The 27,633-nt window shown below is 38.7% G+C and overlaps 1 protein-coding gene across 3 annotated transcripts; it reads right to left on the reverse strand.

Annotated features, from left to right (window-relative positions):
- Positions 1 to 5,213: 5,213 nt before the first annotated feature.
- ntn5 (netrin 5) lies at positions 5,214 to 27,231 on the reverse strand. Of its 3 annotated transcripts, none has more exons than XM_047384979.1 (8): positions 27,100 to 27,180; positions 20,948 to 21,041; positions 19,038 to 20,500; positions 17,318 to 17,506; positions 13,439 to 13,588; positions 9,790 to 9,840; positions 8,152 to 8,229; positions 5,214 to 6,381 (listed from the first exon to the last, which is right to left on the reverse strand). In XM_047384979.1, exons 3-8 carry the CDS (start codon positions 20,488 to 20,490, stop codon positions 5,813 to 5,815), a joined length of 2,490 nt encoding a protein of 829 aa, XP_047240935.1. In that variant the 5' UTR covers positions 20,491 to 20,500; positions 20,948 to 21,041; positions 27,100 to 27,180; the 3' UTR covers positions 5,214 to 5,812. The 3 variants fall into 3 exon arrangements, with proteins under 3 accessions (XP_047240935.1, XP_047240933.1, XP_047240934.1); XM_047384977.1 differs by having other exon boundaries at positions 8,152 to 8,232; positions 27,100 to 27,172; XM_047384978.1 differs by lacking the exon at positions 20,948 to 21,041 and having other exon boundaries at positions 8,152 to 8,232; positions 27,100 to 27,231.
- Between the last annotated feature and the right edge of the window lie 402 nt (positions 27,232 to 27,633).

Raw genomic sequence — 27,633 nt, forward strand, 5'->3', positions numbered from 1 at the left:
TTATTTGTCTCTGAAGACAGTAGTTTCCAGAGGCTGAAGAGTTGAAGGAAACCCAGAGACATAAATGAGGTTGATTCAGGACTTCCAGACGCCTGAAACTTAGAGCAATCAGCTGTTCACCGATCAAGTTCACTTCTGTTGTCTGGATAAAAAGGCTTTAGATTAAATCAGATTCTTAATTTTCAGGCACAGTCCTTTCTGGGCTCACGGGTTGATCCTCTTCTTAACGCAGTCGATCAGTGGGGCTGTGTCTCTGTTCCTTTTCCATCCAAGCTTATTTTCTCCGTCCAATCTTGTTCGCTGGTCTTCTGCGAGGAAACAACCCCGTTTCTGCTCTCATCATTGTTTTTATAGCGCTTGATGCCTTCACCGGTCAGGCCCTTATTAGGCTTCTTAGTTATTGCGCAACCTTTTCAGCTCAGCTTCTTGATTATTGCTCAATACTTTAGTCATGCTCATCGTGACTTTCTGATTCTGTTTCTCGGCCTTGGAGATGCCAATAATAGCCATGCTGGTCTGTAGTCGCATCCTCCCGTCGCTGTCAGCTTGCAGCCGGCTCTCGTCACTCCTAGTCCTCCTACAGTTCTTTCCCTAATGTGCTCAGTTTTAAACTTTACACAGTATTACACATTTCAGTCTTCAGCTTTCAGCATTCACTTTAAAACACAGTTACAAAACCATCACTTCATTCTTTTTATTCATGCTTTACAAATGATTAATGTTATATTTCTTACATATATAGCTGATTGAGAATGTCAAACCTTAATGTTTTTCCTCTAATTCTCAGTTCTTAACCACATTTCAATCATACATCTTTTAACTTGTTAATCAAAGACTACTAATTTTATTCAATACATGTGAAAGAATATAAAATCATCATACATCATTTCTTTGGATATACTTGTTTATATTTCTGCGACAGATAACATGTGGCAGATAATATGTGGCTCCACACAGGCCTCTCCAGTCTCTCAGCTCCAGAATATGAGAACATGCTTGTTTCACTCCTCACTGCTTCAACTGTGTGTTTTAATAATTATTGCATGGATTACACATAAGGATATTTATTGTAACGTTTATGGAGTTAACTGTGAACAGCTACTAAATGTTGCATGGATTACATGGAAAGATCTCACCTTATTTTGACAAGATTTTAATGTAGAGCTGATTTAACTTGACCAAAAATAAATAGTGAAACTATTAAAACTAAATAAAATTATTGCCCTTGTCTAATTTACTACAGACCAGAACCCCATATAAATGTGCAGAAATCTTTAAAAGTTTGGTGTGAAAAAGTATGTAATTTTGATTTCTCATTGGATATGTCTTTATTTTATGACACGTTGAAAGAATGCAGGTGTGCTTATGTCCGTAAGGCAGCATATCCATGTCGTTGCTGCCTGGAGCCATGCTATGCTTGATTAGTCCTAATCTCGGCGGGAGTCGGGTTGCTGTGTCGGCGGCATGTGTGTATGGAAGGCATGCAGGCTGCAGATCACAGGGATTGACCCTCAGCCTCTCAGGTTAACAGAAGCCTCTACGTGTGTGTGTTCTGAAAGCTGTGGTTGTGAAACGCACCAACCGTCCCAGCTCTCAGGTGTAAGACAAGAATCTGGTGCATGTCAGGAAATCGCTGCTTGGATCAGCCGCACAATTTTTGGCTGTTTGTTTAAAGAAGAAAGCAACAGGAAAAAGAGGAGCATGGATGTACGGGAGTCTGTAAAAAAGTCTAGTTGAACTTTGGCTCCAACTGCCTGGTCAGGCTGCAAACATAATACCACACGCTCACACTCTCCTGCCCCCAGTTCCAGAGAAGGGTCGAATTTTTATTAACAAACTATGCAAACAGCAGGTCTGCTCTCATTCCTGGCGCTCCAAATAACAAAAAAAGTGTTGCTGGTTTAGCGAGAACAGAACCGCAGCCTGCAGCACAGTGAGCCGCCAGCTTAAGTTGTCTGTTAGTGTCTGTGTAAGTGTGTGTTTGGGAAGTTCTCAGGATCAAACCCTCATGTCGACAGAGCCGGCGTTGAAGAGATGACCGCTGACAGGTGCTTCCTGCAGCAAGGCAGCAGGTGCTTTATACTCACACTCTCTCTCTCACACACACATGCATAGAGAGGCAGATACTTTACCACCAGGAAATGATTCTACGTGTATTCACACACTCACACACACACACTTTTCCCTTGACACACAGAAGTTGTGGGCTGCAGGCTAAACTTAACTCTCACAGCCACTGTTTGTTTAGTCCGTTTGGCCTTTCATTACTAGGCTACTAGAAAATACATTTTAATTAGCAAAACTGCTATTTATCATCTGTGTTATGATTATGTCAAATTTTTCAGTTTTAAACCACAAGCTGTAAACCAAAACTGACGTCAGACACTTTCAGTTGATGAGGTTTTAAGTGATCTTATCTGCCTTCTAGAGGCTGCTTGCATTCGTCTGATAAAACGAAATCCCCTCATTTTGGTCTGTTTTGGTCCGTTCAGCTGTTAAACACCCCAACGTGGTTACCGGATGTCGGCCGGGTGTTTTGGAGTTGGTCTAGCATCACTTTCGGCAGCTGCCTGCTGTTAAAAGCTGTCCTGAAAACAGTGAATGTGAACCAAAGCTGAAACGTCACCAGAAGGAAACTGGAAGCTGAAGGAAAAATCTGAAAACTGTAGCAGCAGCATATTCTTGGGTTTTTTAGGTTGACTGCAGCACAAATGATTCTCCTGAGACTAAATACATTTAATTTAACTCTGAGAAGTCCAATGTAGCTGGTCAACAGTTAGATAATGTTGCTCAACCATACTTAATATTAAACAGATGTTTAATCCTTTTATCCTTTTGCTGTACTGGTGGCTTTATTAACAGAAATTAGACAGGAAACATGAAGCAAAGGTACCAAGGTTGGGACTTGAACCACATTTATAGCCAACAGTCTCTACGCATAGGTTGTCTGCTGTGCCTTAATAAAGGTGCCAACACCCTGATCCTTTATTCTCTAATAGGGTCTAATGAGATTGACTAACGTGGAACCGAGAAGAAGAATCAAAGGATGACTGCAAATATTTGGAGCAAGTGAGCTAACAGGTGATAAATGCAAAATGCTATTAAAAATGGAAAATAGACAGCTTAAATACCACAACAGTAGTATATAAATGTAGTATATAAATAAAAGACTGAAAAAGAACAATACTACTTAGTGAGGGATGTTGTTGGGCTGCTGAACATGACCCAGCTGTGTAAAGAAGAACACAGTCATATTCAGTAAATTTAAATAATAGTTTTACCCATATTAGTCCATTTTAACCCATGGAACCCATATATGTCAGATCAAAAGTACCTTTTGAAAATAACTTTTAACCAGGTACTAAACATACTTTTTGTTTCAGTATTGAAAATGTTTTAATTGGTCTGATGTAATATTCTGATCTTAAATGTTGTGTTTGTATTGGCTGTAAGCAGAAAATAATAATTAACAGGAATAACGGCTTAGAAACATCGGTCTGGGTAATTAATCTATGTAATGTGCTTCAGTTAGTGAATAGAGTTACTGAAATAAATGAACTTTTCAATAATGTTCTAATTTATTGAAAGTGGCTGTATATGATGGAGAAATGTCTTATATTATACCCTTTAAGGAAAATGTGTATTAAAAAAAACATATTTAGAAGTGTTTTTATTTAATAATTGAAAATGGAAAATGTTTACACGTATTATATCTAATCCTTGTATATCTATCTTACCTATATCTACTTTTCTTCCATATTTTTTAATTAAAGAAGGCAGTATTTTTTTTAAAAGAAACCAGAAGACTACAACTTAAATTAAATTAAGGACATTAATTTTATTCAACCATAGAATATTTTAATTTGAGCAGGATTTTATTCATTGTAGTAATATATTATGTGTGTGTGTGTGTGTGTGTGTAGTTTTTATTTATTTATTTTATTTTTGAATTAAATAAAACCTTTGTCTGATGCCACTCCTGCCAAACTTGCTGATTGTACACCTACAACTGCTGCTAGGTGTGAATGTATTACAGATGTTGTAAATTGTATTAATAAAATATTTTTTGTGCAGATGACTGCATTGTATTTACTGTCTGTGTAGTTTTTTTGTTGTTATAAACTAGAGAAAAGTTGCCTAGTGGCAACATAGATTATCAGTTTTTGCTGGCATGTTTGGCTCACTGGGAACTCTAAACTTGGGTATGAGTATGTTTCAGACATTATAAACCATGCATATATATGGTTTAAATTAGCAAGTAATTGTATTAAGTAATGTAATTTTTGTGTGTAATTTTTTTTTTTTCTTAATTTAGAAAACAACTGAAATTTTTCTCTGGTTACTTTGGTTTCCTCCAGCATTAATACAAGGTTCACCAGTAACTCTGCATGTACAAAATATTTTAATATGCACACAGGTTTATTGGCTCTAGTAATATATGTATGCATGTGTGTGTAGTTCTCATAAATGCCTGGTGTTAAAGTGTTTTCTGTTTTATACGTTACATTAGGTTCAGCGAGTAAGTCTAAAACATTTTTAGGTGTAAGTGTATGGCTATTTCTAAACTACATTGTAATTTACATACTTATTTTTTCTTGAAATTTAATTTCTGAATAACCACACATCGAACTACTAATTTTATTAGTGGAGGTAAAAATTACTAAAGCAAAAAATCTTAACAATCTGTTTACATCTAATTGAAAAACTAGCTGCCAGCTGGGTTTAAGGTCTCTCAGCAGCATGCTCTGCTCCAAGGTCTTCAATCAGCAAGTCTATTTTTCTCTCTTTATTTTCAATCACAAGCATCAACATGGCTGCACAGCCAATCCCTGACACTGCCACTGCCAAAACAGGGCTGCTGCTCAACAAATAGGAACTCCTCCATCTGTCCTCATACACTCCACCATCATTTCCCCAGAGCCATGACGCCATATCTGCCAAACGGGAACAGAAGTCATGACGACAAGTTGCCCAGATCTGTATCTGGGCTCCTTGAAAGGCCGTCTGAAGATTAGAGTATGGATAGAAAGTTGGATTTAGTTTGGTGACTGTGTCTTCTGTTCGGCGAGGAAACAGACGGAAGATAAAGTTGATTTTCTCAGTTACAGCTGAGACTGTAGGTGAGAGTAACCTGGCGCTTTTGCTCTAATCCTAAATTCAAAACAAGGTAAAATCACGGACAAGTACCAAATACAAACTTGTTTAAAACAAAGTTGTGGGCAAATTTTTATTATTTAACTTTTTTTATTTATTCAAGCGAACTTTTAACAAGATTTTTTACAATATAAAGAGCACATGTATTGTAAACAGCTCAAAGCAAAACTTTACCCAGAATGGTTTTTCAGCCTATGTGATGAAAGGTAATAATTCAAATCACTGTGATCCCCCACAAACCATTTATCCTTTATTCTACCCAAATTTTTCTCTTATGCAAATAAATAAAAAAATCTGATTATAAACAGTGAAAATACAATAAAATATACAGCATAACTTTTCAGTGTTTATTTTTTAATGGGTTAAAATGTGTAGGTTTTGTAGCACCGCTCTTGTTGGTGGAAAACTTTGTCATCAATGAATGTTAGTAATTTTCTGCAGGATTAGAGCATGACAATTCCTCCTGTAACTTTATGGAGCAGCAGTTAAAAGCTAAACCAGATGTGTGTTTTATTTGTGAAGATGTTCCTCTGGGTTTACTTCAAAATGGTCAAATAAGTCCAAACTTTCTACTAAAACCTTCAGCAAAGTAACAAGAACCCCTGAAAGGTTACCGTCTTAGTCTTTAAATAATTTTTTGTAGTTTTGAATTTTTATTTCATTCAGGACTTTGAGTTGAACACACCAGAGCAAAGGTGGAAGACGAGGGTGATGTCTCTGTGGGTGTAATGTCACTGTTTGTACTGGTCTGAGGCTCATCCAAGTTCACAGAGTGCTGTTTGTCACCACGTGGACTGGAGTCTTTCTCAGACAACAGGTGAGGGGGGATGTATGCAGAATGTGTCTTTGTGTGCTCCCTGCTCCGGGGGTGGTGGCTGTTTGGGGATTTTTGGGGGCAGCGGCCCCTCTTGTCCTGCCCCCGGAAGCCCCTGAGCTTGGGGCTCCAGTGTTCCCGCCACTGGAGGGCCAGTGTGGAGCGGTCCGCCACCAGGCGACTCTCTTCCGGAGCCCAACTTCGCTCCCCTTCCTCTGCGCCGATGAGGAGGAATGTCCGGTCTACATGGAGGGCGGGGCAGCCACAGCTGAGGTCACGGTCGGGAACCCAGAGGGACTGGGGGCCCCTCCGGAGATGGGAGTTGGAGCCCGTCCTGAAGACGGTTTGTACTGAGATGGAGAACTGCCACCAGGGACCTGAACGCTCCATCCCTGTCACCTGCACCCTTAACACTGCCAAAGAAACAAACACTTTAAAATAATGTTTCACTTTCATAGGGGATTACGCTAATTTCATGATACTCTTTGCTTTAAATACGGTAAATTTAATCAGATCTTAATTTCAAATGAGCCATCTACTATGTGTTGACTTTCTGCAAGTTTAAGTGAAGTCAGTTTTAGATCTTTGAGGCTTTTATTAGACCCTCATCATGTAAGTTTAAGACATGATTAAAAAAAAAAGGTACCTATTTGCTTACCTATTTAATGACGAATGTGTTCCTTGTACAGTAAATTAGGCGGACAAAGTTTTATTTAACTATTCTAACTTTTACACTCTGGAATGCTTTTACATATAGGTTATCTAACAGTAAACCTTTTAGGGCGAACACACATTGCTGCTACCTGCAGACGCGCTTCAGTTTTCATCGTACTTCAGCCTTGGGTATTTTGTTTTTTGACAGTCAACACTTGACAATAGAACTTTGCCAAGAACGATTTCTGAACATTGCGTGGAGTCGCAGCTGGTGTTAGTTTGAGATATTGACAGAGGTTTACAATTCTTTCAAGGGGTTGTAGAAAAGGGCAAATATCTGGGCCTAGTTGTTTTGTCACAACAGAATAACACCCAAATCCCCTGGCCAGAACTACAACGTATGGTTGTAAATTGAGGCCTGGTATGAAAAATCTGAGGGTATTCGAGCCTTTAATGGCTTAAAAATCCTATAATTTGTTTTACTTGGAGACTACTGGTAGAGAATTTTCTACAATTTTCTGTAAAGTGTGAGTGTGAACCTTACAAAAATAAAAGGCTGTTATTTGCCTGTTAAAATCTTTTAAATTTTGTCTTTTTGGTGCCCTTATAGACATGCAGCAATGTGAAAAAGTATTTAAACCCCTTAGAGATATCTTCTAGGTTTGTTTTTGTGTCACACATAAATGCATCAGAACATAAAACAAACTTTAATATCAGACAAACGTAACCTGAGTAAATACAGCAATGGCTCCCTTCAAGCATCTGCGATAACTGGTAATTCGTTTTTTACATTGGTTTTGGAGGAATTTAAACCGCTTCTTCTTTGCAGAACTGTTTTAATTCAGCTACATTCAGAATGATAAATATTTTTTTACCATTTGTTGTACAATTCCTTCAGATCATGACATCATGTGTTGCTTTTATAAACCTTTGAACTTACTTCATGTTGTCAGACAGCTTCTGTTTACATGATTTCATGATGGGCAGGGATCAGGTCTGAGTTTGACCAGTGAAATTCAATTAAGAAATGTATTTAAAAGCAGTTGATTTGAAAAGGCGGACCATTGTTGGTGCAACCAGTTATTAGGTTGGTGGACAAGTATTTTTTTCATGTAAGGACCGGTTTAGTCTAGGTAGCTTATTGCCCTAATAAATGAAAGAATTTATTTATGTGAAAATTTGTCCACTGATTTGAAAAGAGTATGTGTGATAAAAACATGAAAACAGAAAAAATCTGTAAGGGATTGAATACTTTTTCTCCGGAATGTCCAACAGTTATTCTTAATATTTGAGGGTTGCAAAATGTCTCTCAGTTTCTCTCAGAGTTCAAAGACATGACATATTGTGTTAAAATAAACTATTTAATTTGGAATAAATAATTTTCCATATTTAATCTTTCAGATGTTGTTTATTCATCTAATATGTAGTAAATTCTATCTCAGATTGGTGACTAAAAAAAGACAAACAAATTCTAGAAACCGGGATCTTTAGCCATTTTTTTAAATGAATAAATATAACTTAAAACCAACCGTAATCCTTGAGACAATAAGTCTCCAGGTTCATCCTGACTTTCACCTCAGAGGGCTGGCAGTACGACACACACTCCTCTGCTGCAGGAAACAGGGAGAATGCAGCAAGATCAGAGGTTATTATTTCTCAGCACACACACACCAGGATACGTCTTTCAGTCTAATTATGATACAGCTGCTTCCTTGTGTCATCACAGTATCCGATCACAGCTGCGGCAGGTGGGGGTTTCTTCAAGTTGCCACTAGGAGGGACTGGTTCCCTACTTCAGTACGGGTTGAAGCAGCCCATAGCAGTTCAAGGACCGATCTGATCTGATATCAGCCGACATGTGAGACAAAACCCTTTGTTTCGGAAACTCATGACCCACTGAATGCTCTCCTATCCTTTATTTCATAATATTCTACACTTATGACAGTTTATTGTTGCATACAAGAAACTTTATTTCTTGTTGAAATCAATGTATAAATTAAAACTACAGATGCATGTATTATGATTCTACTGGCCTTTACACATTTGACTTGCCACTTTTGATTTTGTCTGGTTCTGATTTTCTTTCAGAGAACTAAAGCCTAAATAAAGTACAACAAAGAACCTGCTGTGTGATGGTGCATTTACAGATGAAAAAATATGATGTCAGTCAGTCAGTCATTTTCGACCGCTTATTCAATAGTGGGTCGCGGGGAAGCTGGTGCCTATCTCCAGTAGTATGATGTTTTTAGTTTTAATGCATTTTATTGGGAAGGAAAGAAAAAGACTGCATTTTTCCGTACTTGACCTCTCATTGAAAAGTCAAAGCTGATCAAGGGAAAGTTGGCTGATTTTAATCAACTAAATTTCTCTTTGGCTGCTTGATTCAATAATGCATTACTAATTAAACCAATATAAAATGGACCCAAATCAATCCTAGAAAGATAGATGTATAGTGAGCATTTGAAATTTTACATGAGACTGTCTTTTTGTGTGCAATAATGGATTTTGTAAAAATTGTGCACAAGTATTGTCTTTGTAACTTGCTCCTAAGTCAGACATTCTTATACAGTTTTAATTGTTCATGATCAATATTTCAATAGACTTTCTGAAAGTCTTTTACTGTTTTTCTTTGGGATTCGGCTGTCATTTTTGATTTTCCAGTCATTTTAACGCTGTGAATCAGTGAGACTTAAATAGGTTCCTAAAGTCAGTAAATTACAGGCTGTTGTGATCAGGCACAAGAATTGGAGAGTAAAAAAAGTAAGTACCAAAATCGTACTGGTAGGGAAAAGAAATAGCTGTGGTTTAAAACTTTTAAAGCAAGGTAAGGTTATTTGTAAAGCACGTTTTGAGCAAGACAATACAACGTGTTTTACACGATGAAAACATAATAAAAGAAAAAACAGTAAATTGATATTTAAGACTGTTAAAATTAAAACGACAAGGCAAGGATTTGAACTTTATTTTGACAGAGGGGCTTTCTATTTTCAAATTGGAAAAGGTTGAAGACACACATCACCACACATGACCATATACCATAAGAGTTACAGTAAATGATATGGTTACAGATCAGACGTTGCCATAATCTATATTACAAATAACCAGGAAAATAACATTAAGCTCATATTTATTTTTAAAAATTAAAAAAAGCTTTGTAATTCACTCACCGATGCTGTACTGAGGCTGGTACACTGGGGTTGGAGCAACCTCTTGGACTCCTGCGAGCATAAACACGCCATCAGACAGGTGTCAGACACAGAGAAACTTCAGGCTACCTACAGGAGCTGTCAGTTTGTTGCAATCGTGTGTTTTATTGGTTGTTGTGTTTGAATGCCTCGTGGTGCATGGACATGCCTTCACAGAAAATAAGCAGGGCTGACTGGGGTCTTTTTATGGTCTAGAAACGCACCCTGTAAGGCTCGCTCAGACACACACATAGAGACGTAAATTTTACTTTCAGTAATTTAATAAGGTGAGGCTTTTGCTTCTTGTATAACTTTGTCTAAAACATTAAACAGAGACTAGTAAAGTTAGCTTCTCCTCCTGTGTGTCTGTGTGTAAAACTCAGGAGTGAAAATTAACAACTCGTGGCATGCTCATACATTATCCAGGCTTCTTGTAAAATAGTCCGTGTATAACGGCTTTATTAAATAAGTTAGATTGTGTGTGGGGTCAATGACGCCCAACACCTCACAGAACAGACAGTCGTTCAAACCTAAAATGGACGTTAAAGTATAGTCAGTGAACTGTATGTAAAGAATTAACTTTAAGCCATTTAAGCTTCCTTTGTGAACAGGGCTCAGAATACAAAACAATAGCCACATGTTTTCCAGCAATATCTCTTTTATTTTTGTGATTTGCTTTGACAATCCTAAAGTTAGTCTCACAAATCAAACTTTTTAGCAATTATAATATAGTTGCCTAAAAGAATAAAAAACAACTATTTCATATTTAATCCAAGAGCTTGCCTGTACAACCAGTGAACAGAGGAAAGTTTTATACACCAAGATCACAACAGCAACCCGAGATCCTAAGACCTGCAAACATATCCCCTTAGGCCTACGGACAATTTCAAATTACCAGTTCATATAACATGCACGTTCTTGACTGTGAGAAGAAGGCTTATACACATGTAGGGGAAGAACGTTCGACGGAGTATTGAGGTTGCTTGGGGAAAAATAGCTGAGGAAGAAGTACTGTATATTTTGTTGTGAACCCATTCTAAGTATAAAGTGGAAATGATGACAAAAAAAGGCAAAATAATGAAGAAATAGAAGTTTATCAACAAACACATTTTGAAACACTTTTAGCACACCACTTTTATTGGCCTTCTAATAGATTTTACCCAGCCCAAATATATTACTGTTTCCAGCTTAATTAGTCCAAGTTTTTTCCTAACCGTCGCAACATCTTTGTGGTTTTTGAAAGTCTCTGAATTGGTCCAAATATTGCCTCTTCGTTACAGGCTCCGAATCTCAGAAAATTATTTTTTCTTTATGTATCGCCTTGTTATATATTCAGAACTGATAAGACAAAAAAAAATATTTGATCAATTGTTGGTAACAATCATCCTGTTAATTCCTTTACATCAGCATTTAATGGAGGAAAATCTATTCAGTGTCTTGTTTGTTTATTTCTGTACATATAGCATACTAGCAAGCTATGAATGTCATGAATTAGCCTCCGTATTATCTTTAGGTTTAGGTTTTTTCTACACAGAAAATATGTTTAAATTTAATATCTAGTTATATTTTCTTAATATTTGTATGGCTTTGTCTAAAACATTAAACAGAGACTATATTTAACTCATGAGATCACCAGCCATACAAAATCTCGATATGTCAAGAATCTGAGCTAAGGAAGAGCGAAGACTGAGTATGATTTCTCAAAACATATAAAAACATCATCAACCAAAAGTAAAATGCATAACAGAAAATACCACTGAAAAAAGATTTCTGTTTGTCTTTTTGAACTATACTGAAAAATCAACTTTATAAATCTGAAATAAAGTTAACCTCATTTGTTTAGGTTTTCCGCCTTAGTAATAGCTCTGCTGTCAAGTTCATAATTATTTTTCTTTTTAAATCAAAGACACATTAAGAGTACATCTACTGTTTTAACCTTTCCAAAGGCTATCTGCAAGATGGTGACTAAATATAATAAATTATGTTGCGTTGTAGGATAAAATATATATATTAAAAAAAAGGTTTCTGGTATAAATAACAAGCAAATAAAAATGTCTGGCAGCAGCTAACTTGGAGTTTAGCCTCATAGGAGATGAGTTAAGGTGTTGGAGGTGGCAGTCGGGGTAGAGGGCTGCTATACATAGTCTGAGATGGTCTGGCAGTAAAAACAAACAAGGTTTTCTTTCACTCACTGCTTTCAGTGGGAGAGTTATGGGTCTGAGCACTGTCATGGGGGGGTTTTGAGTCGTGAAACAGGTGTCAAGGTTCCTGCTTCTGGCTCCCAGCGTCACCTGATTGGGGATCCACGGAGCAACGCTGCCCATGTAGATGTTGGCACTTGGATGATTAGCTGGGACTGTGCGTGCGGATTATCGCTCCAGGCTGAGTTTTGCTGCTGCGCAGGCAGAGAGAGGAGTAGCAACAATCCTTTTGATCCGAGGCTGATCTCTGATCAGATGAGGTTTCCTTGTATCAGTCAGCTCATGTTAACGCTGCTGTGGAAACCGTCTCCAGGGATGACGAGAAGGAGACATTGTGAAAGGCTGAGCTAAATTAACTTGGAAACAACTTGCTTTTTTTTATCAAGCTTATATTTGGTGAAAGTGTTAAGAGATTTAAATTTTGGCGTAAAACACTGACCTTGAGCAAATTAGGCTAATGGAAAAATTAAAGATGTCTCTTTGTCATGGACATCAAACTATTTAAACCAGAGAGGCTTAGTTTAGTTTAATTATTTGTTTTGATGAAGAACAGATTATTAAGAAGGAAACCTTTAGATTTGTTCTTTCATATTAGCCAAAGAAGGCTACGGGAATTAAAAGATTTTCCAAACTAATTAATTAAGGGACAGGCAATATCATAGTGTTTATTGTATGATGAGAGAAATATCTACCAGCATAATAATCATTCCTCCTCATATTCAATAAAAGCCCTAATGAGCTTTATATGATAGCTTAAAGCATTTTGGGCATTGAGAAAATGATGCTTGTAGTAAAACAAATCTTAATTTGACTTGATGAAGAACTGATAATTGTAAAGAAAAGTACTCATGTTTAATAGTGTAGTCCAGGAAATAAACACAAGACACCTAAAGGGATACCTTGTATAGGGATGGGCAGTATACTAGGAGACAAAGTTATCAGGATAATAAATTCTGGTTGTAACACTAATAATAAACTCTAACTGATATGCATCCAAAACCTACAAAACTCATAAAATGACTGAGATTAATTTTGCTTTCTGCACTACTTTTTACCAATCTTGCTTTCATCACAGCATTAAGAAATGTTGCATTTAGGTTTCAAAATGTGATTTAGTATAATAACACGGTACTGTTTAATGCCTACTTTCATTTCTATTACTTTTATTTTTAGACCCATATTTATGTTCACGAGGCTGTCAATTGTATGCAGTTACAGATTTGAAGCCAAAAAAAGGTAAGGTTTTAAATATTCGTTGTCACTTTCATTGTCATCACTAGAAATGCCACAGAATATTATAAATATTATAAACTGTCTAGTCCACCATGGCACAATGTAAGTCAGTTAAATCTTGCCTAAAGTTCTGGTTTTATGACTAGTCTCCTTTTTTATCATATTTTACTTTCATTTTACATCGGTGGCGGACTTACGTATGCAGGGCCGCAGAGGGGACTTGCCCTGTTTGTACCCCGGAGCGCAGCGGTTACACCTGAGGCCGGTCACTCCTTCTCGACACAGACACTGACCCGATGTTTGGTTACACCAGCGACCCACGGCTCCCAGAGGATGGCACTGGCATGCTAGATTAGAAAATCACAATATATTGAGGCCATTCACTTATTTGCAAAGTGTTTGTGAAAGCATATTTTAAACCATACATTGTCCATTAGGGTGGATGTATTAGTCATTTTCTGCATGTAGGCAAGATTGAACAAAATTAAAATGTATTTGTTTAGACCCTCCATTCACTGTAACAGACATATTTCTGGGTCTAAACTAATTTAAAAAATGTCTCATTTCACCATTTTGATAATACTCGTCTGTTACTGGTTTTGGATTATTCAATGGGAACAAAGAATTGATGTCTGACTTGATATGAGAGGTTCTGAAATGGGTCTAAAACCCGTGGTGGGGGGGTGATCCCTATCTTACATCAAAATTATGAATACATGTTCATGCTAGCCTAATAAACTTGCTCTCAGCATAATTAGTTGTAGTGTCCATTGTAATGGATGTAACAAAAACTCAGTAAAATCGTGAGTTGGCAATATTTTTAAATCTTTATTTCTATGCTGAAGAGAAAGGAAAGTCTGTTAAATAAAAATATTTTTGCTCAAAAGAAACATATCAGGTCTGAAGAGGTTAGGGTATCACTGTTTCAAAACAGTCGGCTAGCAAGGAACAAGTCAACTAAGCAGGCTAGACACGGTTTCTGCATAAAGTCTTAAATTTAACATTAGGCATTACAATTATTGATTCAATATCAGGCATTTGCCAAGACTTCTATATTAGGCAATCATTTCTATTTAGTTATATTTTAAATTTGTATATTTATTAATTCATTCTTCCCTCCATCACGTTGTTTTTTTGGGGGGGATAAAATGTACTGTTGTTTGTTCTGTGATTTGTGGTTCCAGCTGAATTATTTGGGGGTTATAAGTTGCGACAAAACTACAAGCTCCATGATGCTGGGAAGCAATAGGCCCTATGTAGGGAATTTATCACAGAAAGTGTGCTCCTGGAAGCTGATTTATTGTTTTCTTAGGCAATTAAAATAAAGATGTACTTGTTGCCTCATTCACTACTGTTAGGTTTGTCATTGGAAAGTGTGTATTTGGCTTGAAACCAGAGATAACTATAGGTGACTGAAACTAGCTGTCTGTAACTGTAACCAAGCTTACTATATACTGCATGCAATGAGGTTAGGGGACCTTGGTTTACAAGCACACAAGTCACCTGCAGATAAATGGTAGTTAAAATTGACAAAGTTGTATTGACATCCTTAATATGGTAGGTAGGTTAAATATTAGTTGTTAAGTGAGTTAAGATGTTTTTAATAATTAATGTAAGTCTCATATTTAAACCCTAACATTCTTAAAAAGTCATAAATCTGAATTACTGAAACATGCAGAAACCATGGTATATCAGGGTTTCATCCTTTTGTTACATTATGAAGAACAGAAGAGCAAGTACTTAGATATTACATTTAAATTCAGTGGGTGTTTGCTCAAAAGTTTTGTCTAAGTTTACAGAATAAATCAAACAATTGTGGTATGGATACCATCTTATAGCTGTAATGATCAATATGAGAATCCCTTACTGACCCATGCCTTGAAATAATGCTTGCTCTGTCTCCTTACTTGTGCTAATAAAACCTGGACTAACAAGCCAAAGTAATTGGGTTGTAAAGACAGAACAATTAGCTGAAAGATGAAAAAGTACCTCCTAATTTCTCTTCATGGTTTAACTAAGTAAAAGCAATTTCTAAACATTTGGAGGGGAAACACAAGCAACAGACAGAACCCATCCTGAAGTGGATGACTAGTCAGTGGTAGGATTCTGGTTTAATCCCAAATGACAGCAGGCATCTGTCCTTAATGTGCGTCCTTGAGTAAGACAAAGTACGTCCCTGGGATACCGGCGAATCTATTTTGTAGCCGTCTCAATGGCTAACAAAGACAAATTCCTCCTTGAAGGGTAACAAGAAAATAACAAACCTCGACACAGTATCCGTATCGCTCTAGTGGTTTTTAAGAGAATGAACAACCCTTGCCCAAATGAAGACAAATGCTGTGCCCTAACTCATTCATTTCATTCAGGATGGGCTGTGCTGCAGCACTGTTATGACTGCCAAGTTTACATAGCAAAGCTTTTTTATTTACCACTTCAATCCTGGGACTAAATGAGAAAAGACAGATGGAAAAAGGAAGGTACACTTCAGCAGCTCTGTTTACACTCGAATAATGTTTACACAGAAACTTCTAATGATTCCTAACAGTCTGACAAGAGAAAATAGAGAATAATGTCCCCACTTGCTCCCAAATGGTTACACAGTGATATATAACTTCAATTAGGTAATGCTAAAGTATAATTTGAATTTGCTGGTTTGAACAGTTCCATAACTAAGAAGTGGTGAAATATGAGCTTATTCAATCCTAGCTTGTCGAGCCTAGAGGGCCCATTAGCGTTGGACATATTAGGCTGCTGGTCAAGTCCCCATGAGAGCCTACTGTGGCGTCACAGTCAGTTGTGAATGGTCAAAGTTCAGCAGTCATGGCATTTGCCGACCGGTGGTAACGATGAGGTTACAGGTGTCAGCTCAGCAGGAAGCTTTTTGTGTCTGCATTGCTAACAGGAATAGCTGTTCTCCCTCGCAATGTAAAGACTTCTGGAGGCTGATGTTTTAAGTAAAAAACGGAGTTCACGATGAATAATTTCATTTGACATTAATCTTGAAATCTTTTAGGGTGGAAAATAAAAAATCTAAATAATGTTGCATAAGTGTGAATACCCTCTTATAACTGGGGATGTGGCCATGGACAGAATTAACCCAGTACACACCTACTATTGTTTAAAAAGCCTCTTATGAACCCCAAATGGCATTCCGATATTTTAGAGCCGTTATAGTCAAAGCTCGCCACAAAGGCAATGATCCACAGAGAGCTTTCAGAGCACTAGAGGGCTCTCATTGTCTAAAATATATCAGCCAGGTGTTTCGTACCCAGAAGGGTACAAAATAATTTCCATAGACACATTTAAAATATAGCACATTAGTGACATTTAAAAGACATGAAAAAACTGGTCAGGAAAGCTGCTACAAGACCAATACAACCATTTAAGGAGCTGCAGAAAATTCTGATTTGAGATTTTAAATTATTTTTCTTTAAACAAGAAGTTTGTTTTGGATATTAAATGAGAAAGGTATCTCTCAAAGGATAAAACATTGTAAAATGACTTTTGGTTTTAAATAATGTATCTTCAATGTTTCATTGAAAAATGACCTGTTAAAAATGATTTATAGCCTTCTCAATAATAAATGATAAAATCTATATTGAATTTACAGCTTTTTGCTGGTATTTTGATGATTTATCTTTGGTGATGAGCTCCAAGTCTTTGAGTTTTGAAAGCCTCCTTGCCATGACCCTAATCATTATTGCCTTTTTTGTACCAGATTAAAGACGGGAGGCTAGGCCGCCTTAAAACTTCCAATAAGATGAAACACGTAGATCAAATTAAAGGATTACTGTAAACCTGAACCTGTCAGGATCTTGGGCGTAACTGTAAATTCCTCCACCTCAAAAAGTCCAAGTGCTGTTATGAAATAAAAAACTGCTTCAACTGAGTATTTGTTTAAGCCTGTAAAAAAAAAGTTTGGTTAGTGTTTTTAATTGAACTTTAAGTTATAGGTCACATTAAAAATGGATAAATGTCTGAAATGATTTACGTGGGTTTTTTTACATCACAAAAATACTTCACACACAAAAACATTTACCCCCCCCCTTCACTCAGAAACACATATAGCGACTGACGTTGACAGGCCTTGCGGTGGCCGAGCGGTTTGCTGGTATCGCGAGTGTATCCGTTCTGGCAGTACTGGCAGTGGCGCCCGGCCGTGTGGTGGCGACATTTCAGGCACACGCCTCCGCTCTTCCTGCCCGACTGCTGGAACACCTCCATGCTGAACCGACATTTGTTTGAGTGGCCGTTACACTCACAGGCTGGACAAATGCAAGAAAAAATAAACATAAACAATAATAAGGGGTAATAATGACACTATACTGTCAAACAATCATAATGTGTTTTAACACATGCACTATAGCATTACAATGAAATCTGCCCCCACACCACCAGGGGGCCCACAAGAGTACTAGAACTGCCACGAGTCAGGTTTGCAAATGTATATTTTGTTTTTTGAGTGTCACATCAGTAGCAATTTTACTAAACAAAATTTGGAGCCTATATTAAACTGCAAAAGTATTTTTACCCCTCAATTTTTTTTCACATTTTGTCAACCTTACACTAAAATCTTCCATGTGTTTTTTAGGATTTTTAGGATAGGAGTTTGTGTTTCCAAGGTGTAACCAATAAATCTGAACCCTAAATACACCATAACTACAGTGGCAGTATTACGGTGTGGGAATCTTTTTCACCAGAGCAGCAGCTGAAAAAATATATTGGGATGCAAAAGACTTGAAAACGGGCGGAGGGTAACCTTCCAGGAGGAAACGACTCTAAACATACAGCCATGCCTGGAATGAAATGGTTTAGTTTAAAGTTTAGTCATGTGCTAGAATGGCCTACTCAAAGTCCAGACCTAAATTCACCTGAGAGTCTGTTGCAAGACTTTGATGTTCTCTGACTGAGCTTGTGCTTAGCCTAACCCTCCACACATATTACAGTAAATCAGAGTAAAACTTTCCTATATTAGGCTATAGGCTAAATTCTGAAATATGAGAGATATTATTTTCACTTTCTTTAAATTCAAACGTTTACATAAGCTAAGATTACCATGCCTTTTCATGTCATGTCGGTACTAGGCTGCAGGAGGGACTGCTGTACTTCAAACCATCATGTGAAAATATGGAGACAACATCTCAAGACATAAGCCAGGAAGGTAAAGCTTGGTAACAATTAGGTATTTCAAATGACCCCAAGCATACTAGCGGATTAGTAGCAAAGTAGCTGAAGGAGAACAAAGACAATGTTGTGGAGTGGCCATCACAAAGTCCTGACCTTAGACCCATAGATAATTTGTAAGCAGAGATAATGTGAATGTGAATAAGACACCGGTCTGAAAGAAGGAATGGGCCAAAATTAGAAATAATTTTGGAATCCTAACTCACCTAAAACAGGAAAGGTTTTGTCTGATTTAATGTCAGACAGAAAGAAAATGAGATTATGTCTTTTAAAAAAAGTGTATGTAAACATCTGGTTTCATCTATGTTTATAAATAGTGTCTGGAAAAACATTTTCTTTTCATGTTTAAAATTAAAAGAAATCTAAAAACATTTTACTATGGTGAGTACTATCATATAAATGAATAAAGGAATAAAAGCAAAGCTGTGTTTCAAGAAAGTTTTTCCCTTTAAAAAGTAGTAAAATGTCATGTGTGTAACGTTTTAAACCGGCTATGATAATTTCTAATGTTTATCCAACAGAAAAACTAAATGCCAGTACAGGAACACAATTTATGTTTGGCTAATATCACTATTTGGTACCACTGGGCTGGTGTACTTTAGCAAGACTTACCAACACAGGGGTTTGGGTGAGTGGGTGTAGCTCGATGCCACGGTCTGTCAACATAGAAATCCTCACACACGTCACAGTCTGGGCCTGCTGTGTGATGCTCGCACACACACACTGCGTGACCTGCGTCATCGCGGCGACACCTCGAAGCGTGTCCATTACATTTGCACCTCCCTCCCACCTGCAGGTCAGAAATGGCCAGAGGAGGTCGGACAGGAAGGATCCAGCCAGAGGGCTGGGGAATCCTGAAGTTTTGTCTTGTATTGGGGTTGTTGTTCCTCCTCTTCCTCAGTTCCCGCCCGCTGTTGCTCCTGCTCCGCCCTTCAACCTTCCAAGTGCAGTCTCCATTTGGGCAAGGGGCCCAAAAATTGTTGTCCTTGTTGCGATTTCGCTTTCTGGCTTTGCCACCTTTCTTTGGCGAGGCGAGTATGTCTGTGCCAAAAGTGTCTTCTCCTTCCTTGCTGGTCACATTGTGGCCATCTTGACCATGTCCTGAACCTTTGCGATGGTCCTTCCGACGTTGCTTGTCTACCCGTTCCTCTTTATTCCCCCTACTTATCTCTGAGTTTTTTCTGCCCCTGTCAAAAAATGCCAGTGTATTATCCCTTAATTTGTCCACCTGATCTCCAGTGTCACTCTTTATATCCGATCTCCACTTTAGGATCCCAGTTCGTTTGGCATCATGTATGCCATCATGTCCTTGAGTTTCTTCCATTTTATTGACCACCTTCACATTGTTGGAAGTTCTGTGGAAGATAATCCTGATGTCCGTGGCTGTAACCCAGTCCTGGAGGGTGGGGCTGTAATCAAAATCAGGAGAGGATTGGCGACCATCCAGAGTGGAGAAGGCGAGCACAATCCCACCCCGCTGCTTCTGCAGGGGCCGAGGGTCTGAACAGAGGGGTTCAGTTTCTTGGTGTCTAGTTTGGGCAATAGTCTGAGATGGTTGTTTGAAGTCACCCAGGCAGTTGCTGGAGTAGTGCTGCATTGGCCTCCAGGTACGTCCGTGGTCCATGGATTTGAGGATGGAGATGGAAATTGAGTCAGACGGCTCCCCTTGGCTGCAGAACTGCAAACTGATGTAGGTGATCTCAAAGCGGCGGCCAAGAGGTAGGGTGAAGACCCAGTCACCGGTGTTGGCACCTGCACGAGCCCTCCAGCAGGTCAGGTTGTGTGGGTTGTGCAGGTCCGTTAGGGTGGAGATGTTGGGGTTATTATCGGGCCCGTGTAGGGAGTGGGTAACATTGACCGGGACCCCGTATGCCGCATTGATGAACTCCGACAGGCAGTGTCGAGGACGGCCATCTGGGTGGTAGCAGGGCTCGTGAGGCGAGGTCCAGCTCAAAGGGGCGTTAGAAAAGGAAGAGGAGATGAGAGACGGAAGGAGGAGGAGGAGTTGGAGGAGAACAGGAATGAGAGAGATGGAGGGGGGAAGGGAAGAGGGCCGGATCATCATGTCATCGAGCCTGAGGGAGAAGGAAAAGCATTTTTAAAGAAAATTCTTGAGAATTGTGAAAGACAAGAGAGACAAACTCATTGATTTACATTGGCATTTGAAGCATGAGAATGAAATCTAAGACAGACCACCTGCGCCTTCATTGAAAACACATGCTACCATTGCTTGCACCTTACATACTTTCGGTATGCGCCAGTAAAAACCCATCACATAAAAATGTGATCTCAATCTTCACAGCGGTGTCGCCACTGATTCAAACCCATAATCTTGACAACTTTAGGAACATATCCATCTTAAAGCTCCTTCAAACTCAAAAGGAACACAGGGAATGGGGTGAAGGGAGCACACACCCATGAGGTTTGTCTGTAATGTCAAAAAACATGCCCGACAGCTGGAGCTAAACCCTGCACTGGCCCACATCCATCACATTTATTGCTCTCTTTTCAAATCGTTTTACCCTTGGTTGGCTCTGCAGTCTTGGAGAGGTCCGAGCGTGAGCAGTGGGTGCTGTCACGGTGCAGAGGAGAGGACATGAGAAAACGGAGAAGAAACTGAAGAAGGGAGGGAGGAAGAGGAGTTGGAGATTAGTTTTTAGGTTGGTTGGAAGTGATTTATAGACTGAAAGGCACGTTTGAGTTGAGCCCTGCTTTTGCTACTTCCGTGGCAAAAAACAAACACGGACTTGTGTCTGTCCAGAGTGTGAACAAATCCCCTTTATTTCCCACAACTGGTGATAACTGTAAATAACTCTTCTGTCAATATTTGATGGTAAAGCGCAATGGTTCTGACATCTGGTTCTTTGGTTCGTTGTAGGGAAATTGATCTGCTTCACTTGAAGGGCATTACTACAACTTAAGCATTCACTCCCCTTAAACTTTTCCAAATTTGTGCACGTAACAACAGCAAAGTCAATTAATTGTTTTGGATTTTATGTGATAGGGAAAATTGGGAAGTTTTCAAAATTTTTTTGCATTTGTATTCAACACCCTTTACTCTGATACTCCTAAATAAAACCCAGTTCAATCAATTAACTTCTAAGTCCACTTATTAATTAATAGATAGAGTTGTCCTGTGTGTGATCTAATCTCAGTATAAATGCAGCTGTTCTGTGAAGAGGTTTGTTAGAGAGTTCAGGGGGAACATTGTGGTGAAGTTTAAAGTAGAGTTAGGTTATAAAACAATATCACCAGCTTTGAACATCTTACAGAGCTCTGATCAATCCATCATCACATGGTAACTCTGGAGGAGATGCAGAGATCCACAGTTCAGGTGAGAGAATAACAACTATTTGCCCACACACCACAGGCTAAAATATTTTACTTGGCCTTTTTTTTTACCAGAACAAAGTTAATAGAGATTAAAAATTTAAAATTTTTCAAGAGTGACAAAAAGCGGCAAGAATGAAGCCATTTTTAGGAAAAGAAATCCCTATTTGCAGTTAAACACCACTGAACACACCATCCCTAACGGGAAGCATGGTGAAGGCTGCATCATGCTGTGGGAATGCTTTTCTTCAGCAGGGCTGGAAAGCTGGTCAGAGTTGATTGAAAAGATAAATGGAACTAAAAAAAACCAGCCCATTTACAGACAAAATTCTGCAAAATGCATCACAATGTGAGGAGAAAATGTCTGCAGCAGGTGTCTTTTCCCATGATATTTGACCAAATCCTAGAAGAAATCAGCATCAAGGAGCATGCCACACTTTTCAGATTTTTTAAATTTATTAAACTATGTGTTGTTTTTACTTCCACTTTACAATCAGTTATTATTTTCTGTGGGTGTATCACAAAAAATTTGAATAAAATATAAATAAATTTATGTTTGTAGTTCTAACATGTATATAATGTATAAATACTTTCCCAAAGCTCTCCATTTTATGTTTGCACAAACACACTGCCTCATCAATATCCACCTCCTTTGTGTTTTGTTGCTTTTTAAAAAATAAATAAAAAAAACTCTTTGCCATTTGCTTTACCATCTCTCTGTCTCTCTGTCACCTGCACCCTTCATTCTGTTCTGGAAAAATTCTTAACTGCTGTGAGATTGATGGCGTCCTAACAAGCGTTTGACACTGACAGCAAAGTCAGCAGGGCAGCATAAACCAAACTCGTAGGACAGAACGGGGGCAGAGATCCTCTCCGGCCTCGTCATCCCGCTCAATTAGCAAACGACCGAAACCCGAGGCTTTCCTGGGAGATCACACAGCTGCGAGGGGCCTGTGCCCAGGCCAGGACACCTCCAAACTGCCGCGCTCTTCACCTCCAAAGGCAGCAACCAGCTAAATATGGTTGAGGACTAAAGTTTTGTGCTGTGGTTTGTGATGTTGCTGCAGGAAGCATGCAGCGATGACTGGTCTGACTGTGACCCTAGTTCCAGAGAGCAACATTCCTGAAGTCCAGGATGCCTCAGCTAGCCATTCCTAGCGTGTCGAGACATGCCCCAAGGGAATCTGAAGGCACTGATAAGATGCCGGACTTATAAGTTGTTGGGTGATTAATTAGTTCTCTGGTTTCATTTAGTGTCGGTACTCTAGTTGCATAAAAAAGGAGGAAGGTGGCATTGAGGCAATTGAACACAGGGAAGATTTTACTGAAGGATCCGAGGGAGGTAATGGATTCTACTGAAGGGGTCATTCTGGATGGGGAAGTTTGTGGCCGAGGTCAGGATCAGAGTCCCGTGGCATGCACTTGCTCTTGTTTTTGTCACATTTTAGGACTAATTTAACACACTCCGCCATTACAAGGGCCTAATTCTGATCCTCTCCTCTTCCGAAATCAGATCAGCTAGCTACATAATCCACCGGAAGCCTTTTTGTCTGACTTTTTTTTAAATAAATTCTTTATAAAGTCAGGAGCTCATCCTGAAGATAAACAGCATTCACTACCCCAACAGCCCCAAATAAGGCGTAAAACACCTAAACATCTTTCTAAAACACAAACATGACCACTTCTATTAGACTCTGCTTGTAACCGAGAGTTTTCAAACGTCCCGGCAGTAATATATCTTTCAGAAAGCTCAAACAGTCAAATAGTGGTGTGATGAGATCAACTGCATCTCCGGCGGTTGATCTGTGGAAGCAGCTATGCTTGGCCAGCGTGGGGCTGGAAAAATACTTGCTGACAACCTGGGGGTTTGTTTACGGCGCAGTCGAACAGATGCGAGCAAAGGATGGCGACGTGATCTGGACTCCTTGTTGGTTATTAAATCTAATATCTGTTATTTGTTAAGGTAAAATGTTTTCTAAATTATCCAAGCAGAGATGTCATGATAAAAACATTGTTTAAAAATTAGCAATGGTTAAGATGTTTTTATTTATTTTTTTGTTAAAGTGATTTTTATTAACTGTTATTTTAAATTATTTTGGGATTAACCAAGTAATTGAAATAGCTGCAGAAATGTCCTTGCAAAGCAATCCAATTTTGCATAAATAAGTGCTGTAAATTAATTGTATACAGCGCCTTGCAAAAGCAATATTACCCGTTGAGCCTTTAAACATTTTCTCACATTACAGCCCTCACCAACGCATTTTAGCATGATTTGATTTGATAGATACTTTTTACAAATAAAAATCGACGAAGTGCGGCGTACATTTGAATCAATGCTTTACTTTGAATTGACTCCTGTCACTGTAATTACAGCCACAAGTCCTTTAGCGTGTGTCTCTACCAGTGTTGTACATGTAGAGATGGTAATCTTGCTATTCCAAGGAATCGTACCCCAGACAACTCCATGGAGAACTAATAATCTTTGAGGTGACTGCTCTGCAGCTATGCCACAAAGCCACCACTTTTTCTTCATTGCAGATTAGGTCATGTTTGAAAGTCTTGCCACAGATTCTCCTTTGGATTTAGGTCTAGACTTTGACTTGGCTATTCTAACACTAGCTAGCGTCCATTGTTGTCAGCCTATGTTTGAGGTCATTGTCCTGCTAAAAGGCAAACCTCTGCCTCTGTCTCAAGTCGTTAACAGAGTCTATCGGGTTTTGTTGCAAGACTTTTTTATATTTAGCTGCATCCATCTTCCCAGCAACTCCAAACATCTTACCTGAACCTGCTGGTTCGCCACAGAATGACGCTTCCACCAGCATGTATCACAGTAGGGATGGTATGTTCAGGCAGTGTTGATTTATGTAGGCCAAAAGTTTAATTTGATCTAATCTGACCTGAGCAATTTCTGCAACTATGTGTTGTTATATCACATAAAATCCTAATAAAAGACATTGTTGTTTGTTGAATGTGGAAAAGATTTTTTGCTCATTACTGTAATTAGGATAAAAAAGGCAGATTTTAACTTGAAAGGTGAGCAAATATCTGCTACCACAGTCTCCTTTTTTATGATTCTGTAAACGCCAATCTTTTTCTCATTTCCCCAGTGTTAGAATCCCACCTGTTTTAAGAATGTCCTGAAGTAAATATAGGAACGTTTTATAAGATTTACCTCTGTGCTTCTTTCTACACCAAATCAAGCTAAGAGACCCAACACTGGATCTCTGGGTGCATTCTCTGTATTTACCTGCTAAATTGTTGATGACCTGTTTACACTTTGTAGTTGTTGGCCTGTCGTGCGTGACTCAAATATTCTGCTCAGCAGATGAGCTGGACTTGGCCTGTCCAACACATTTTAACATTCCTCGTCATGGACAGCAGCAGCAGAAGCAGCAGCCCTGTTTGGTCACACTAAAGCCAACTCAAGCTGCTCTCCTGCTATGTTTTAGATTTCTACAGATTAAATTATCTAAATAAGCAGACGCTTGTGTGGTTTAATGAGGCAGAAGATTTCCCAGGGTTTTACTTTGCAGCTCTGCTCCAAGACTGGGATCCTTTATGAATAAATATGATCAGCTCTGTGGGCTCTCTCCTGTGTTGCGTTTGAAGCTGCACCTGTTGGCACATGTTCCCACACTGACACCTTTGTTAATTTGCAATTGTTCTCAGCCGGGTCAGAAACCCAACACTGGATCTCTGGGTGAGGAGAGCATGGCCGAGCATGCTGTCCGTATATTCCCAAAGTGCATTCCGACATCCACACGGAGCTGATTCCAGGAGCTATGTTTTAGGAGTAATAACCTAATTTTAGACCAGATTGTGTCTGCATGTAGCTGAAGGACTCAAACCACTACTTTGGCGCACATGCAGGGGCCCTCGGGGGGGCCGACTGTAGCTACCTCCACATGCATGCACTTGGCCATCAAACCACTGACTCTGCACTGACCCATGCTGGAGCTTTGCTTACTTTACTTTTTGACCAAAAAAACACATGCTGATATTTAAAGGCGACTATCCCCACAAATCTCTCCCCCTTCGTCTTTACAGCCTCACACAAGTTGGCGGGGAGGCTCCATGGGCCTCCAGCTCCACATGATGAGACTGAGAAACAGATGGAGATGAAATCATTCTGATTCCACGTTGCACCAGAGCCAAAGACAACTTGTGGGCGAATAATTAAAAAATAAATAAGCCCTCATGGTTGTAATTTTGTGTCAGTGAAACTGGCAGGTCAGTAATTAAAATCAGAAACACCGCAGGGCTGAGGCTATTATGAGTACCAACAAAGAGAAAAGAAAAACAAATAATCAGTTGCCTATTTATGAGCAAAAAAATGTTTTGATGTACAGAAAAAAAAACTGCCTGCATTGCTTTGTTTTGCCCATTTATATTCCTGCACAATAAAAACATTGTAAAGTTGGGGGTTTTTTTTGGGAACAAGAGGGATTCTAATGGGAAAACAGCCTGCAGACACTTGGAGAGAGCGCTCAAACCCGGGACTGGATGCGGTTCGTTAAACACAAATGTTTATCATATTTAGTCAGGATTACTTTGGCTGGAGCTGAGAGTGAAGCCCCGGGAAACTGCAGTTAATTGCACTTGTTGAGCAGAAATTGGCTGCAGCCAATTAGCTTTATCGTAGAGAGAAAGAATAATATTTACTTGATGAGGCTGGATCCGGCTGATCAAACAGCTTAAATCACATGTTTTGTTTGTTTTTTCAGCATTTAGGATGAATTACAGGCAATTAATAATCAAAAAGTCTGGGCCCTCTTGTTCTAGGCTTATCAAATATAATTGTTTTATTTTCATTTGGTCTTGCAGATGAAAGACATTGTAATTAATGATTTTAAATATAAGACATTTAGAAGAAATTTAGTGTTAAAACATAAAAAATAAATCTGCTTTTTAAAAGTTGACACTAAAGGAAAAAGCAAAAGCAAATTTATTTAAGACGTTTTCACGCATTTAGCCTAATTATGTATTTTACATTTTTATATATTTTTTAGAATGGGCGAAATAAAAAGAAACAATAATAATTATACAATTACAATAATGATAAAAAGAATAATAATATTAGCTTTAATAATAATAAATCAAGCAAAGGTGGAAAACATCGGACTAAAAATTGTTTAGAATTAGAAAGAGCCACAGGATTATCCTAACCAAGCACTAATTTGAGGGCAACATTTGGCAAATAGTCTCCATCTAATTTCTTTTAATTTACAGCCGCAATTGCTCCTTTTCCTCCGAGCCCCTCCAGCAGAGAGAAAAGTTGACAAACACTTCAAATCCATCTTATATTTAAGAACAAATATAAGAAAAACCACAAAGGGAGGCTCACCATGTGCGTCCCAGCTTTTTGAGTCTCCTTCTCCCTCTGCTCCCGCGGCGCCTCCTGATCACCGAGAGAGGCGCAGCAAAGTGTGCGCACTTTACAGAAGAGGAGCGCACCGAGAGGAGGGGGGGGAGAAGAGAGAGGAGGAGGGCTGGAAATTAACGGGATAAGCTGGGAGGTGTCTCTCCTTACACCAACTGAGCCAAGAGTCTCCACGTTGAGACGCCGCACCTCAAACTGGCGCACATGCAGGACTAAACATCTATAAATCTCTGCTCAGGTCTGAACCAAAATCTCATCTGTTGAATTTCTGCTGAAAGTGTTTTAGTTTTTTTTAAGATATTGTGAAATAATAAACTTGCTGCAAGCATTTCACATAAATTTCCCGCAAGCATGTTTTCTTGGTAATTCTGTGTTATATTTTGCAATAAATCAATTGACGAGAAAAAAAAAAAACAAACAATAGCAGATGTGCTCATTGTCAAAATGCATTGATAAGATCTGCCAAACAGCATGGTTTCTGTGGAGAAATGTCCTATA

The sequence above is a fragment of the Girardinichthys multiradiatus genome, chromosome 14, assembly GCF_021462225.1.
Source record: "Girardinichthys multiradiatus isolate DD_20200921_A chromosome 14, DD_fGirMul_XY1, whole genome shotgun sequence".
NCBI lineage: Eukaryota > Metazoa > Chordata > Actinopteri > Cyprinodontiformes > Goodeidae > Girardinichthys > Girardinichthys multiradiatus.

What these genes read in the sequence shown, in the direction of transcription:
- ntn5 (XM_047384978.1), bottom strand. Translation starts at nt 20,490, where the DNA reads ATGATGATCCGGCCCTCTTCCCTTCCCCCCTCCATCTCTCTCATTCCT. An exon ending in TCACCCAAACCCCTGTGTTG is followed by an intron (nt 17,507 to 19,037) that starts GTAAGTCTTGCT and finishes GCATTTGTCCAG; the next exon opens with CCTGTGAGTGTAACGGCCAC. An exon ending in CCAGCCTCAGTACAGCATCG is followed by an intron (nt 8,233 to 9,789) that starts GTGAGTGAATTA and finishes TGTTTCCTGCAG; the next exon opens with CAGAGGAGTGTGTGTCGTAC.